The sequence below is a fragment of the Oncorhynchus kisutch genome, linkage group LG12, assembly GCF_002021735.2.
Source record: "Oncorhynchus kisutch isolate 150728-3 linkage group LG12, Okis_V2, whole genome shotgun sequence".
Classification (NCBI taxonomy): domain Eukaryota; kingdom Metazoa; phylum Chordata; class Actinopteri; order Salmoniformes; family Salmonidae; genus Oncorhynchus; species Oncorhynchus kisutch.
In genome coordinates this window covers 41,912,345-41,928,242 of record NC_034185.2, presented here as the reverse complement: position 1 = coordinate 41,928,242, position 15,898 = coordinate 41,912,345, and the positions used below count along the sequence as shown (strand labels likewise).

At 41.9% G+C, this 15,898-nt stretch overlaps 1 protein-coding gene across 6 annotated transcripts in view; it reads right to left on the bottom strand.

Annotated features, from left to right (window-relative positions):
* LOC109900401 (wiskott-Aldrich syndrome protein family member 1) overlaps positions 1–15,898 on the bottom strand; it is a 150,198-nt gene that overhangs the window by 34,228 nt on the left and 100,072 nt on the right. For all 6 annotated transcript variants that reach the window (XM_031837560.1, XM_031837559.1, XM_031837561.1 and 3 more), the window contains one exon: positions 15–168. In XM_031837560.1, coding sequence (XP_031693420.1) covers positions 15–168 — 154 coding nt within the window. The remainder of the gene's footprint in view (positions 1–14; positions 169–15,898) is intronic.

Below are 15,898 nucleotides of genomic sequence, written 5' to 3'. Positions count from 1 at the left end.
GCTGTGATGCTGACCTGTAGGGTGTGAGGATGTTGAGGGGTGGTGGCTGCTCGCAGAGGTCAAACGTCTCCTGCAGGGGGATGGGCAGCGACTGGCGGGAAAACAGCTGCTGGTCCTGGATGGTGGAGCTCCTAAATGCCTTCCTCATAGTAATGTCCTGGAGAGATACTGGTGAGAAGGAAAGAAAGAAAGAGAGAGAGGCAGTCATGCAGAAGAACAGCTCCTGACTTTTTGGTTGATAAAGGTGAGATGAACAAGATAAAATTAGAAAAACATATATAAGTAATCAAATTGTACAACTGAAGATCAACACAAGAGGAAAACATTGACAGTGTGAGTTAAAAAAGCGATCTTAAAGTGGAACTGACAGCATTTTAGCAACATTAACTGAAATCTTATTACAAACTGTTCATATACTGTACATAATACATAATATAATAATATGACACTTTAAAAAAAACAAAAATCTGACACGCGAGCACTTATGTCATTTTCACAAATTCTTAGAATGTTTGTGAATTACGTATGCTAAGGCATTTGTGAAAATCCTATAGCAATATAGAGTGGGAAAGCAGCTGTGCGTTTGGTCAATTAATAGACACGGCAGGAAATAAAACGTAATAAAAACATATTTACAGTCCTATTGATCAAACAACGATGAAAAGCTAGGCTATCTGTTCCCTTACAAAAATGTTTTTGTTGCTACAAACTTCCTGGAAGTTTCTAGCAAAATTTCTGCAAACTAAATAGTGTGCCAGAAGTTTGAAAATGTTTTGTCACGATTGGTGAATCTGCGGCAAACCAACAATAATATTTATTGCCACCAGTGGCAAACAGTTTGCCAGAAACCGTTTCTGGTGAACACATGAGTTCCAAGAGTAGTAATTCTGACCGTTGATGACCAATCAACCAAACTGTTGGAAAATGCAATCCAAGCTATCAAGCTAGCTACAACACCTACCAAAGTTGTCTGGTGAGTGTCTAACTTTCTAATTAAACTTCCTAATAAAGCTAAATTATAAGCTAAATTATGCCTAGTTAGCAATGTCATGTTTCATGGGATAGATAGAAACACATTTAGTTGATACCAGTTTCATTCTATCATCACCGCTGACCGACTGGCTAGCGCTTACCTAGCTATTTTTGTAAATTTATTTTACCTTTATTTAACTAGGCAAGATCAGTTAAGGACAAATTCTTATTTTCAATGACGGCCTAGGAACAGTGGGTTAACTGCTTGTTCAGGGGCAGAACAACAGATTTGTACCTTGTCAGCTCAGGGGTTTGAACTTGCAACCTTCCGGTTACTAGTCCAACGCTCTAACCACTAGGCTACCCTGCCACCCCAATGTTATCTATCATATTTTTGCACAATTCATGTGATAAGAAGCTAGCTAACTAATGATTTGCCTAAACACATCTTTTTAGGTGAATACGTTGCTGTCTTTTAATACCAATATGCATGTCAATATGCTAGTGTCACAGTTCAGTATCATGTTAGCTAGCACAACTGCTAAGGTAGCTAGCTAGCTACCAGAACAGAACTTCACTTTTGCAGATGGATACCCATCCCCTACCCGTGGATAGGACTAACGAGCATGCTCGCGACGCTAGCTTGTTGTCGCGGAATATAACTACATTTACAGTTTTTTTTTTAGAGTCTGACACTTCTTCTGGACTGTCTCGGACACTGTTTCACTCGTTAGCCAACGTTAGATAAGTTAGCTGACTAGCTAAGTTACAATACCTAGATTTTACTTATTCTCCATCTGGGTTCATTTAACCAAGCTATTTGGCAGGCTTATCTCATGCTTGCATGGTGATTGATTCAGTTAGCTAGAGTTGCTATACTGGTTTATGTCTGGAACCGAAGTTTGTGTCCCGGATTCCTGTTAAGTAGCAGTTAGCTGCTAGCCATCATGAAAATGGAGCAGACTAATGCTAGCAGTGCTAGCCCACAAGTGATTTTATCCACGGCTGGGAACAAATGCGTCAGGTGTGATATTTCTTCCCCGCAACAATGAAGATAAGGTGGAACTGGAAAATGGACAGGGATTTGTCTGCCTTAAATGCACCACCATCAAGCAGCTTAGGGAAGAGATCTTCCAACTGTTAGCTTGGCTGCGAGAAAAGGATAACCTGCTTTCTAAGCCGATCTTGCTGTAACCCAGGCAAATTGAATCTCAGTTTTAAGATTTTGGCTTGCCTATAATCTGTGGACCGCTCAAGGTCCACTGTCATCCAAGAGCTCGTATCAATGACATCAACTCTCTTCTGCCCACGGTTCTGGCCAATTACTATATTAAAACCATTGTCACTCATGTAGGTTTTAACGACGATCTGAGGCACTGAGGGAGAACTACAAACTAAAACACGCTCGCTAGCACAGGGAAGAGAATAATTATCTCTGATCCCCTCCAGTGCTACCAAATGGGTACGGAACGTTTCAGCCGACCCTTTGCCCTTAACGAGTACCTGAAGAAAGTTTGCAACGACAGGAATGTCTCTTTTTGTGACAACTTTGATTTGCTGTGGGAGCAACCAGCACCTTCTAAAAGAGACAGGATTCATCCTAGCCGCACGGGTTACAGGATTATTTCCAGTAACATTGCAAACTGTTTTAGAGACTGACAGATAGGGTCTGTTAGTGTGCCAGTTCTCCCTGTCAGAAGGACATGATATCAACTGCTGTAGAAATGGCACTATGGTTATTGTGAGTAAGTGACTTTATACAAACTGTCATCTCCTACCATTCTGATAGATTGGAGACTGTCTGAAAACGTGGTTGTAATGTTAATAATTTGGTTGTTATTGCATTGGTTACCTTGAGGCAGATGCCACAGGGCAGAGCGGCCCACACTCATTGAATATGGCACTTTTAAAAGTTAGAGCAATCTCAAGTAAAACCTTTCTCAAGAATGACCTCATTACTGAGCGCAAAGTTGATTGCATGTTTCTCACTGAAACATGGCTGTCATCAGACTGTATTGCCGCTCTAATTGAAGTATCCCCCGGACTACAACTTTTCATACTCTATCAGAAAAGAGAAAAAGGGTGGCTGGACAGCCTCTATTTCCACTAATGCGCTCAACTGTAAGGACATTGCATTTGGCGACTTTGGGTCTTTTGAGCATCATGCTGTACTGTTTAAATGTCAGCCACCAATGCTGGCCATAACCCTGTACAGGCCACCAAAGCACTGCCCCACTTTCTTCATTGACTTATCTGAACTATTATCTATTGTCCTTGAGAACTATGATAAAATCATTGTGTTGGGCGATTTTAATATTCATGTTGACAAAGAGACGGACTCCAAGGCCATTGAATTTATGAATCTTTTGAGCTCTATGGACTTTATCCAACATGCTACTGGGCCCACCCATAACCACGGCCATACTCGGGACCTGGTTATTACCAAGGGGCTTTCTGTTGACATATCCTCTATTGTAGATGTTGCTTAATCTGATCACCACTGTGGATTTTTTACTACCTTGTTGCCCATAGCACAGGTTAATACTGAATGCATTATTAAGAAACACCATCTTAGTTGCTACAGATTTTATTGAGTGTATGAACAATACTCCACCACCTATTCTGCCTTCCTCTTGTGGTGATTTGTTCATAACTTTAACAGCAAATTACTGGAGCTATGGCATCAATGGTTGCCCTTAAAGTTGAAAAAGGCCACATCCAAACGGAGAGCCCCTTGGATGAGTGAGGAAACTAATAAATTAAAGATAAATTGCAGAAAGGAAGAGCGGAAGTGGAGAAAGTCAAAGTTACAGGTCCATTATGATATTCTGAGAGAGCAACTTGGCATACTGTATATAACAAGGCAATTAGAAATGCCAGACAGGCTAATTTTCTAACTTGATCACTATTAATCAGAATAATTCGAGAGTGCTCTTCTCGACCGTTGATGGCCTGATAAATCCTACCCCCGCAAACCTATGTGAACTTTCCTCCACATCTAAATGTGATGAGTTTGCGGCATATTTCAGAGATGACATTAGGCTGGGTAACAGTCAAGCAAGACCTGGTGAGAAGTTGGATGATATGTGCCCTACCAGGTAAGTGATATGACAACTTAAGCCTTCTACCTGCCTTCCTGATCCTAACCCCACCACCTTCAAAACAGTTTAATTACATATCTGAAACAGCTAAATTATTTGCCAACTGTGTTTAAAAAAAATCCAATCTGTTTTTTGTGCCCAGCACAGAGACAGCCTTAGTTAAAATAGTAAATGATTTTAGAGCCAACACAGATGCAAAACAGCTCTCTGTCCTCTTAGATTTAAGTGCTGCATTTGACACTGTCATGGCTTAAGCAGGGGGACACGTCGGGCACTGCAGGATTTGAGTCCCTGGCGGCGTAGTGTGTTACTGATGGTAGGCTTTGTTACTTTGGTCCCAGCTCTCTGCAGGTCATTCACTAGGTCACCCCGTGTGGTTCTGGGATTTTTGCTGTTCTTGTGATCATTTTGACCCCACGGGGTGAGATCTTGCGTGGAGCCCCAGATCGAGGGAGATGTCTTCCATTTCCTAATATTTGCTCCCACAGTTGATTTCTTCAAACCAAGCTGCTTACCTATTGCAGATTCAGTCTTCCCAGCCTGGTGCAGGTCTACAATTTTGTTTCTGGTGTCCTTTGACAGCTCTTTGGTCTTGGCCATAGTGGAGTTTGGAGTGTGACTGTTTGAGGTTGTGGACAGGTGTCTTTTATACTGATAACAAGTTCAAACAGGTGCCATTAATATAGGTAACGAGTGGAGGACAGAGGAGCATCTTAAAGAAGAATTTACAGGTCTGTGAGAGCCAGAAATCTTAGTTGTTTGTAGGTGACCAAATACTTATTTTCCACCATAATTTGCAAATAAATTCATAAAAAATCCTACAATGTGATTTTCTGGATTTCTTTTCTCATTTTGTCTGTCATAGTTGAAGTGTACCTATGATGAAAATTACAGGCCTCTCTCATCTTTTTTCGTGGGAGAACTTGTACAATTTGTGGCTGACTAAATACTTTTTTGCTCCACTGTAAATGTTAAGTTGCCTATTGTTTTTGTCAATGTAGTTTTTGTGTAAAAAAATGTAATAAAGTAATATTTTATATTACAAAAAAGGTAATTGTCTGCTTTACTACAAATTGCTCAGGACTTCTACATTTGAAACCCGAACTGCTCAGGGAAACTCAATGATAAGTGGATTGCGGTCTTCAAGGACAAAACACGCCAGCCCAGAGAGAAGCAGGCCCAAGGCCTACTCTTGGAAGTGCAGGTATAGTTTGAAATGACTCTGCTGGTGGTGCCTCAGATGCTCATTCATTTTTATCCTGAAACAATCAAGTTATTCACTAAACAATCTTCTCTCCAGATACACAAGGTGACATCGATTTAAGACTTCTGCCAGTGGTCCTCCCAACACCAGTCTACAAGATAGGCAGGAAGACATTCCGAACCAGCTTCAAAGAGACCAGAAAGCCCTTCATTGACTTGCAGTCTGTAAGTTTAAATAGGGGATAGACATTGGGAGCTTGATGGGGTAATTAGATGGTATTTTGTAAACCTTGAATGAAAGGTCCAGCATTTCTCATAACTGCACACTCCAAGACATTATGAAGGTTTCCACCCAATTTGTGACAGATTCTAAAATCTGCATAAAACAATATGCACATTTTCCCACCGGAGATGTTTCCAGCAAATGTACTTTCTGTGTATAAAAGGCTGTGAGTGATGACATAATGCACTTAAAAAATTACTTTTGCCTTCAAATTCCATCTCATTTTCAACTCTACTGATGGTTTTGTCACAAACTGTTGCATTATGTAGCAAATGTGCCCACTATGGTCTTAGCACATGCGCTCTAGCCAAGAGCTCACACATACAGTGGTGGTAGGCTATCAACATTGAGATTATTATGAGTAAGAGCGATATTATTTGTATATCAAATGCCAGCCAAGTATCAATCATTGTGTCACTAGAATAACACCTTTAATATTTATTGGAAATGAGCATCAAGATCATCACCTTGCACATTCAACATCCTGTGAAGTTCATCATCATTTAATTAATCTGTAGCCCATGGTGAGGAGGAATAATGGTCTGGGGCTATTTGTCATGGGTCAGGCTAGTCCCCTTAGTTCCAGTGAAGGGAAATCGTAATGCTACAGCATACAATGACATTCTATATGATTCTGTGCTTCCAACTTTGTGGCAACAGTTTGGGGGAGGTCCTTTCCTGTTTCCGCAAGACAATATCCCTGTGCACAAAGCGAGGTTGATACAGAAATAGTTTGTCGAGATCGGTGTGGAAGAACCATATAGGGCAACGCACAATTGGTCCAGTATCGTCTGGGTTAGGGTTTGGCCGGCATTGTAAATACAAATTTGTTCTTAACTCACTTGCCTAGCTAAATAAAGGTAAAACACTTTTAAAAACTTCACCGGCCTGCATAGAGCCCTGCAACAACTCCATATTAATGCCCATGATTTTGGAATGGGATGTTCAACGAACAGATGTCCACATACTTTTAGTCATGTAGTATATCAATGCATGACTCCAAGTTTACTTCGATATGATGGTTATTATATTAATATTTGAGCATAAAGGATTCCACTGCCATTTCTCCTTAATTCATTTTAATGACACAAAAAGATCCCACCATGTCGAATGAACGAATTGTCTGTAGGCATTTATAAAATTGTACAGGTATTTCATGTTTCCAAAGCCCGGTGGTGACTTTTTTTAATGGTTCAGGTAATACATCCGCATGAAATGGTTGGATGAATTCAGACCCATTGATGTTTTCCACTTACATTACAGCCTTATTCTAAAATGTATCAAATTGCTTTTTTTCCCCTCATCAATCTGCACACAATACCCCATAATGACAAAGCAAAAACAGGTTTTTACAAATGTTTGCTAATTAATATTTCAAAAAACTTAAATATCACCTTTACATAAGTATTCAGACCCTTTACTCAGTACTTTGTTGAAGCACCTTTGGCAGCGATTACTGCATCAATTCTTCTTGGGTATGACACTACTAGCTTGGCACACCTGCATTTGTGGAGTTTCTCCCATTCTTCTCTGCAGATCCTCTCAAGCTCTGTCAGGTTGGATGGTGAGCATCGCTGCACAGCTATCTTACGGTCTCTCCAGAGATGTTTGACCGGGTTCAAGTCCGGGCTCTGGCTGGGCCACTCAAGGACATTCAGAGACTTGTTCCAAAGCCACTCCTGCCTTGTCTTGGCTGTGTGTTTAGAGTCATTGTCCTGTTGGAAGGTGAATATTCACCCCAGTCTGAGGTTCTGAGTGCTCTGGAGCAGGTTTTCATCAAGGATCTCTCTGTACTTTGCTCAGTTCATCTTTCCCTTGATCTTGACTAGTCTCCCAGTCCCTGCCACTGAAAAACATCCCCACTGCATGATGCTGCCACCAACATGCTTCACCGTAGGGATTGTGCCAGTTTTCCTCCAGATGTGAGTTCAATCTTGGTTTGATCAGATCTGAGCATCTTGTTTCTCATCATCTGAGAGTCTTTAGGTGCCTTTGGCAAACTGCAAGCAGGGCTGTCATGTGCCTTCTACTGAGGAGTGGCTTCCATCTGGACAATCTACCATAAAGGCCTTCTGGAAGGTTCTCCAATCTCCACAGAGGAACTCTGGAGTGCTGTCAGAGTGACCATTGGGTTCTTGGTCATCTCCCTGACCAAGGCCCTTTTCCCCCAATTGCTCAGTTTGGCCGGGTGGACAGCTCTAGGAAGAGTATTGGTGGTTCTAAACTAATTCAATTTCACAACTGATGGTTTTGTATTTTTCGGGTATTTTGTGTAGATTTGAGAAAAAGTCAAGGGGGCTGAATACTTTCAGAATGCACTGTATCTATACTTTAATATACTTTGATTGAATTTATGAGGCATTACAAGACAAGACATTGCGAGATACAGATTATCAAGATTTAGCCTATGCACACGGTCTGTCTGTCTGCCCGTCCTTTCGCTCCATCGCTGGCTTTTTTCTTTGCTATGAAATATGCAAGTGTGTGTTCAGTCTTCAGTCTGTTGCGTGTAGAATAGCTTAGCCTACTCATTGATAGCTTCTACTTTGGCTAACTTGTGAGACATTGCAAGCCAAGGACCAGGTCAACAAGTGCAGGACCCAGCTGAAGAACTCTGTTCAGGAGCTGAGAGAGAGCCTTACCACAGTGATGATGAGGAGAGAGCTAATGCAGGTAAAGGAGGAGATGGCAAAGGAGCCGCCTGTCATCAAGAGGGTGCTGCAGCATTGTAGAGACTCCTAGAGAGGAGCTACAGCAAAAATGTCTTAAAACCTGTTTTTGCTTTGCCATTATGGGGTATTGTGTGTAGATTGATGAGGTATGTGGAAAAAGCAAAGGGGTATGAATACTTTCCGAATGCATTGTATATGTGAACAGTAACCCGAGGAAGATTTTCTGTAGTATAAATGTACGTGTTCTAAACTTCCATAATAAGCACAATGTCTTAAATAAAAGCCTAAATGCTCCCGGTTGGCACAGTGGTCTAAGGCACTGCATCTCAGTGCTAGCTGTGCCACCAGAGACTCTGGGTTCGAGCCCAGGCTCTGTCGCAGCCGGCCGCGACCAGGAGGTCCATGGGGCGACGCACAATTGGCCTAGCGTCGTCCGGGTTAGGCCAGTAGGGATATCCTTGTCTCATCTCACCACTAGCGACTCCTGTGGTGGGCCGGGCGCAGTGCACGCTGACCAGGTCGCTAGGTGTCCGATGTTTCCTCCGACACATTGGTGTGGCTGGCTTCCGGGTTGGATGCGCGCTGTGTTAAGACGCAGGGCGGCTTGGTTGCGTTGTGTTTCGGAGGACGCTTGGCTCTCAACCTTCGTCTCTCCCGAGCCCGTACGGGAGTTGTAGCAATGAGACAAGACAGTAACTACTAACAATGTCCACCAAAATAAGACAAATGTATGCTTGCCAGGGTTGCAATCTCAGCCCTGTGCTTTTTAATATTTACATCAACGACTTGACCACTATACTAGAAAAATACTCAGCCCCTGTTGTTATTCTCCACAATTCAGAGGTTAAATGCGTGCTCTATGCAGATGACCTGTGCCTGCTGTCACCCACAGCATATGGCCTACAGCAGAGCTTGGACCTGCTAGAGCAGTACTGCCAAACCTGGGCCCTGGCATTAAACCCCAAAAAGCCCCAAATAAATGATTTTCCAGAGAAGATCCAGATCTCAGGGAATTAGACAAATTCTCAATTGGTACAAAATACTGTACTGCAAATAGGAAATACCTATTCAAATTTGGCTAAAACCAATTTAATGTGTCATTAAACCAATTGCACTTCATTGCAGCGAGGTATAGGGTCCACTTGCAAAACAAGATTTTGTCCAATGGGACAAACACCCCATTGAAATCCTGCATGCAGAGTTCTGTAATATTCTCCTACATGTCCAGGAGGAAAACTACATCTCAAATACAGTGACCCCTCTCATATCATAACCAAGCCCTGCAATAGCTGAGAAAAAAAAGGAATCCCCTCATCCAGCTGGTCCTGGGGAGTTCATAAACTTGTTCTACTAACCCACTGAAGCCTCAGGACCAGAACATACAATCAATCAGAATTTAAAAAAATACCTCTCTGATGATAATAGGCTACCTGTCCTGTTGGGGGAGGACACAGAGAGCTGTGGGTTGGCAGCGCACTACAATGCTGCCTGCCATAAGATGAGAGACAGTGTCTGACAGACCAACCAACCTGCAGATATCTTCTACACCATTGTTATTGTCCATTGTATGGTTATTTCTACTCTTGATTATTGTTGTTACTTGATTGTCCCATTGCCAAACTTGATCATTATTATTTTAAGTATGTTAATATTGTAAATGTATAACTTTATTTCCAAAGTAAGCTTTGTCAATAGGTGCATCGTCACGTCATACCAAGAAAGCAATCTGAAGTGAGAGAGTAAGCGAGAGATATGCAACAGGTTGCGTGTGCAATCTACAGCGGGAATTTACAAACTAAGCATGTTTGTTTCCTCAGTCTGCCAAGATCAGAGGCAGGAGGGATGACTAGGGATGTTCTCTTGATAAGTGTGTGTCCTGCTAAGCATTCAAAACATGTAATGAGTACTTTTGGGTGTGAGAGAAAATGTATGGAGTAATAAGTACATTATTTTCTTTAAGAATGTAGTGAAGTAAAAGCAAAAGTTGTCAAAAATATAAATAGGAAAGTAAAGTACAGGTACCCCAAAAAACTACTTAAGTAGTACTTTAAAGTAGTTTTACTTAAGTACTTTACACCACTGACTGAGACTGCAATAAAAGTAGAGCCCGTATTAACCATCATCATCATCATTATGGTAGTCACAATTAGCGTCAGGAAATGTCAAATTCATTCACAACCATTGTCATCCGCCTACAGGCTAATGTTCTATAGCCGCAATTTGCTCTAATTGGCTAACTTTGACTCCATCTGCTCCAAAGCAAAGCCTGGATAGACGGCTAAGCTAACGCTAAGCGCTAACCCAAAGGCAGTGGGTGAAATTTACCTTCATTAATACTGAACCAACTGACATTTTGGAACAGAATGAGAATAACAAGAGGAAAATCGATGCTGCGTTGCCAATAGCACACGACTGCTCTCAGAAAACAGCCTTGAGGAATTGCTGAGAGAGTAAGAAATCTACAAGACAACGAACCCAATCGATCCCACAGGGCAAAAACATTAATTTCTCAAAGCCAGATGGACTGGGATTTTAAATGTCTCGCACTCTATCCATTTCCATCTCGGTCTGTCTCCCTCTTTTTACATTTCCCTCTCCGTCTCTCTCTTGCTTTCTATTCCCCTCTCTCCATTTCCCTGTCTGCCTCTCTCTATTTCCATCTGTCTATCTACCAATCTCTCTATCTCCCTCTCTGTCTCTCTCGTCACCTATTAGAGGGCAGGAAATAACTTCCACAAAGCTAAGGGATGGCCTGTGGGGCTTGGAGACTAATACACAAAATTAAGTAGGGATGAACAGAGTCACAAGAGCTCTCAGACTGGAAGAGAGAGAGGTCCACTGCTGTAACCTAAGCAGTACTGAGAGTATTGGATGTGAAGGACTCCCACAGTAGACAGCCACAGTATTCCCCCAGGGCACCACACACACACAGGGGACCTTTTGCCTAGGACTCTCGGTCTTGGTGGTAAATAAAAACTAAATCCAACCCAGACGGAGGAAGAATGGATTTTTCCCAACATGTCCCTCAAGTCTCCTGTGTCCTCCTCCCTGAGAGCTCTGCTGGAGGTAGAACTCACATCCCTAAGTGCTTCTGATCTCTTATTTCCTAAACACTCCCTCTCTTAATACCTACTCTGACACTCTATCCTACACTCCACACTCTCCATGACCCTTCTCCCATCACATGAAAGCTGAACAGAATCTGAAACTTTATACAGTACAGTTGGTATACTGTTTATGTATGTTTTTGCTGTGTGTGTGTCTGTGTGCTCTGGGTGAGGTGTTTACCTCCTGCTAGACACCCACTTCGCAGAGCAATATAGTTTCCCTTGACGCATGGGCCAATTAATTTACAAGTGAATAGGAAGTCTTGTTCTATTCTGTTCAGTGATGAAAACAGACAGACGTAAGACATTTAGCATACAGGTGGATTCGGTAGAGAGCCATGCTGCTCTGTGGCAGAGCGGAGCAGGGGGTGTGGTGGCTGTCAGATCATGTTAACCATGGGCGTGACAGCACAGAGAAGCATCACAGCAGCCGGTGTCAGGGCACATTTTTCAACAGCGTGAAGAGCCAAAAACAGCTCTGCCCAGGAGTGTTGAGCTCTACTTGTTGAGTTACACACTACACAGCGCAGGATGCAATGCACACAGACAGATCTTTAGCATGGTCACATGTTCTACTGTATACTCAAACAGGTAAGGTGTGCAAACCCAAACACTTGGACTAAAGGCAAATCATTCTAAACAACATATTTTACAGGAATTAATTGGCATTTGGTCTTATTCAAATATTTCTAAACAACATATTTCTTCATCCCTTCGGGATTCCGGTGGAGGGTAGGATGCATTTGACATATACATATTTGAACAGGGTCTCTGGGTTTGTGTGAGCTATCTGTTTCTCTGGATTGCAGGGACAACAGCAGAAGTAGCAGGTGCTGTATCTCTGTTAGAGTACCTTATCTGTGCTGCTATCTGTGCAGAGTGAGGGGGTATAGTTTATCTTCCTTTAGCCCTCTGATGACATCTACAGTGGTTCCTCCTTTAAAAGTTGCGAGCTTACACCGCGGGACTTCCCCTCTTTCCACAGGGATTCTCTGCCTCTGACCCTATTACAGGGGCTGAGTCACTGGCTTACTGGTGCTCTTTCGTGCCGTCCCTAGGAGGGGTGCGTCACTTGAGTGGGTTGAGTCACTGATGTGATCTTCCTGTCTGGGTTGGCGCCCCCCCGTGGCGGAGATCTTTGTGGGCTATACTCGGCTTTGTCTCAGAATGGTAAGTTGGTGGTTGAAGATATCCCTCTAGTGGTGTGGGGGCTATGCATTGGCAAAGTGGGTGGGGTTATATCCTTCTTGTTTGGCCCTGTCCGGGGGTATCATCGGATAGGGCCTAAGTGTCTCCTGACCCCTCCTGTCTCAGCCTCCAGTATTTATGCTGCAGTAGTTTGTGTCGGGGGGCTAGGGTTAGTTTGTTATACCTGGAGTACTTCTCCTGTCTTATCCGGTGTCCTGTGTGAATTTAAATATGCTCTCTCTAATTCTCTCCTTCTCTCTTTCTTTCTCTCTCTCGGAGGACCTGAGCCCCAGGACCATGCCTCAGGACTACCTGGCATGATGACTCCTTGCTGTCTCCAGTCCACCTGGCCGTGCTACTGCTCCAGTTTCAACTGTTCTGCCTGCGTCTATGGAATCCTGACCTGTTCACCAGACGTGCTACCTGTCCCAGACCTATTATTTGACCATGCTGGTCATTTATGAACATTTGAACATTTTGGCCTTCTGTTCTGTTATAATCTCTACCCGGCACAGCCAGAAGAGGACTGGCCACCCCTCATAGCCTGGTTCCTCTCTAGGTTTCTTCCTAGGTTTTGGCCTTTCTAGGGAGTTTTCCCTAGCCAACGTGCTTCAACACCTGCATTGCTTGCTGTTTGGGGTTTTAGGCTGGGTTTCTGTACATCACTTTGAGATATCAGCTGATGTACGAAGGGCTATATAAATAAATTTGATTTGATTTTGATTTGACTTAGAGGTACCCAGCGGCATGGCTTCATTGCTCCAGACCACCACAAGAGGGAGTTAGAGCACTCATTATGCATTTGGGTCCCAAGGTTTTTATTTGACCAATCATAATGAGTGGTTCCAATGACAAATTGGAGCAAATGTAAGTAGTTATAACGCAAATGTAAGTAGTTATAACGTCATAACGAGTCAAGCAAAAAAATAACAATTGAGAGGAATATGAAAGTTAATGTAGAGACAAACAATTGTGCATATTTTTTTAATTTACGAAAATCGCTATTTTGCAAGTTTTTTTTCTGTCATAACCAATACCAGGTGTATCAAACTCCATTCTGTGAATGATGCTGTGTCTGCATGTATGTATTACAATTATACACTTCAACATATCTATGGTTCGAATTCAGGCTGTATCACATCCGACCATGATTGGGAGTGCCATAGGGCTGTGCACAATTAGCCCAGCGGGTTTGGCCGGAGTAGGCCTTCAATGGCCGGGGTAGGCTGGTGCTGAAAATATAGCTAGCTTGTTATGCAAGTGTTGCACAACAAGAGATGGAGAAAACCTACACCAGTCGAGCAATTCATTTCAACAAAAATCTTCATTTTAATTTGAGATTACAAACAACAAGAGTGCTTAATTGGAGTCTATTTCTTCGGAGCCTAGACCTATAAAAAATAACAACCTGTCTTAGGAAGGGGGTCGGTATTTTCACCTACGGATGAAAAGTGTGCCCAAATTAAACTGCCTGCTACTCAGGCCCATAAGCTAGGATATGCATATACTTTGTAGATGTGGATGGAAAACACTCTAAAGTTTCCAAAACTGTTAAAATAATGTCAGTGAGTATAACAGAACTGATATGGCAGGCGAAAACCCAAGGAAAATCCAACCAGGAAGTACTATTATTTTGAAAGGCTGTTTTTCCATTGAAAGCCTATCCACCATACAAAGACTTAGGACCCAGTTCATATCTATGGCTTCCTCAACATGTGACCAGTCTTTAGGCATTGTTTCAGGCTTTTACTGTGAAAAATGAGGGAGATACACCGCGTTCAATGAGAGGACAGTGAACATTTCCAGACATGAACCAAGCACGTGATCGGGAGCGCGCATTTCCTGTTTACCTTTTCCATTGACAAAGCTTTTGTCTGGTTGAAATATTATTTATGATTTATGACAAAAACAACCTGAGGCTTGATTTTAAACATTGTTTGACATGTTTCTGCTATCTTTTATTGTACTTTTTTGACTTTTCGTATTGGTGTTGAGAGTGCGCATTGTGCCTTTGGATTTCTTAACTAAACGCACCAACAAAACGGAGGTATTTGGACATAAAGATGAACTTCATCGAACAAAATGAACATTTGTTGTCTAACATGGAGACCTGGGAGTGCCACCAGATGAAGATCATCAAAAGTAAGTGATTCATTTTAATGCTGTTTCTGACTTTGTGACACTCTCCTTGGCTGTATGGCTAGGAGCTGACCTAACATAATCGCAAAGTGTGCTTTTGCCGTAAAGCCTTTTTGAAATCTGACACCGCAGTTGCATTACGGAGAAGTTTATCTGTATTCGTATGTTTAACACTTGTATCTTTTATCAATGTTTATGATGAGTATTTCTGTTATTTGATGTGGCTCTCTGCACTTTCACCGGATGTTTGTTTGAGACAATGCATTTCTGAACATAACACACCCATTTCAAATGAGGTTTTTGGACATAGAGATTAACTTTATCGAACAAAACACACATTTATTGTGTAACATGAAGTCCTGTGAGTGCCATCTGATGAAGATCATCAAAGGTTAGTGATTAAATTTTTCGATTAATTTCTGACTTTGTGAGCCCTAGCCTTGGCTGGAAAATGGCTGTATGGTTTTCTGTGACTGGGTGCCGACCTAACATAATCGTTTGGTGAGCTTTTGCCGTAAAGCCTATTTGAAATCGGACACTGTGGCTGGATTTACAAGAAGTTTATCTTTAAAATGTTGGATCATGTTTGAGGAATTTTAATTATGGGATTTCCGTTGTTTTGAATTTGGCGCCCTGCAATTTCACTGGCTGTTGTCGAGGTGGGACGCTAACTGGCTGAGGTAGACTATGAGGCTTTATTAGGCCTACTTACAATTGCAACTGGTCAAAAATGTTGCATCCTACATAAAACAATTATTTAAAGAAAAAAAGTCTGCATGTTCGATCTAAGCAATGTAAATAATAATATTTATATATTAATAAATTCCAAACTCTAAAAGTAATTGGAAAGGTAGGTACAAATTATGTGTGACACAATAAAGAACGTAAACAATATGTAAACAAGATGCTGCATTTTAATTTACAGTAGTGATGGACAACTGAAGGCATTTTGAAAACAGGTTTTCAAACACTTTTTTTTCACGTTTTTCACAACTGTAGCCCATCATGCAAATGTTTCCTATTAGCAGGACAATAGACTTTTTATAACCCGGCTACTGTTGTGAAAATCCTCCAACTTGCAATGTATTCGATACTTAAGTACTCTAAAGTGTTACATTTCCAACTCAAAACAGCAGGACAGTATTTATTCAGCAACATCTTTATGCTTAATAAAATAAAATAACGAGAAAAAAGATGTTCAAATACGGATGTTTATATAAACTACATTTTAGT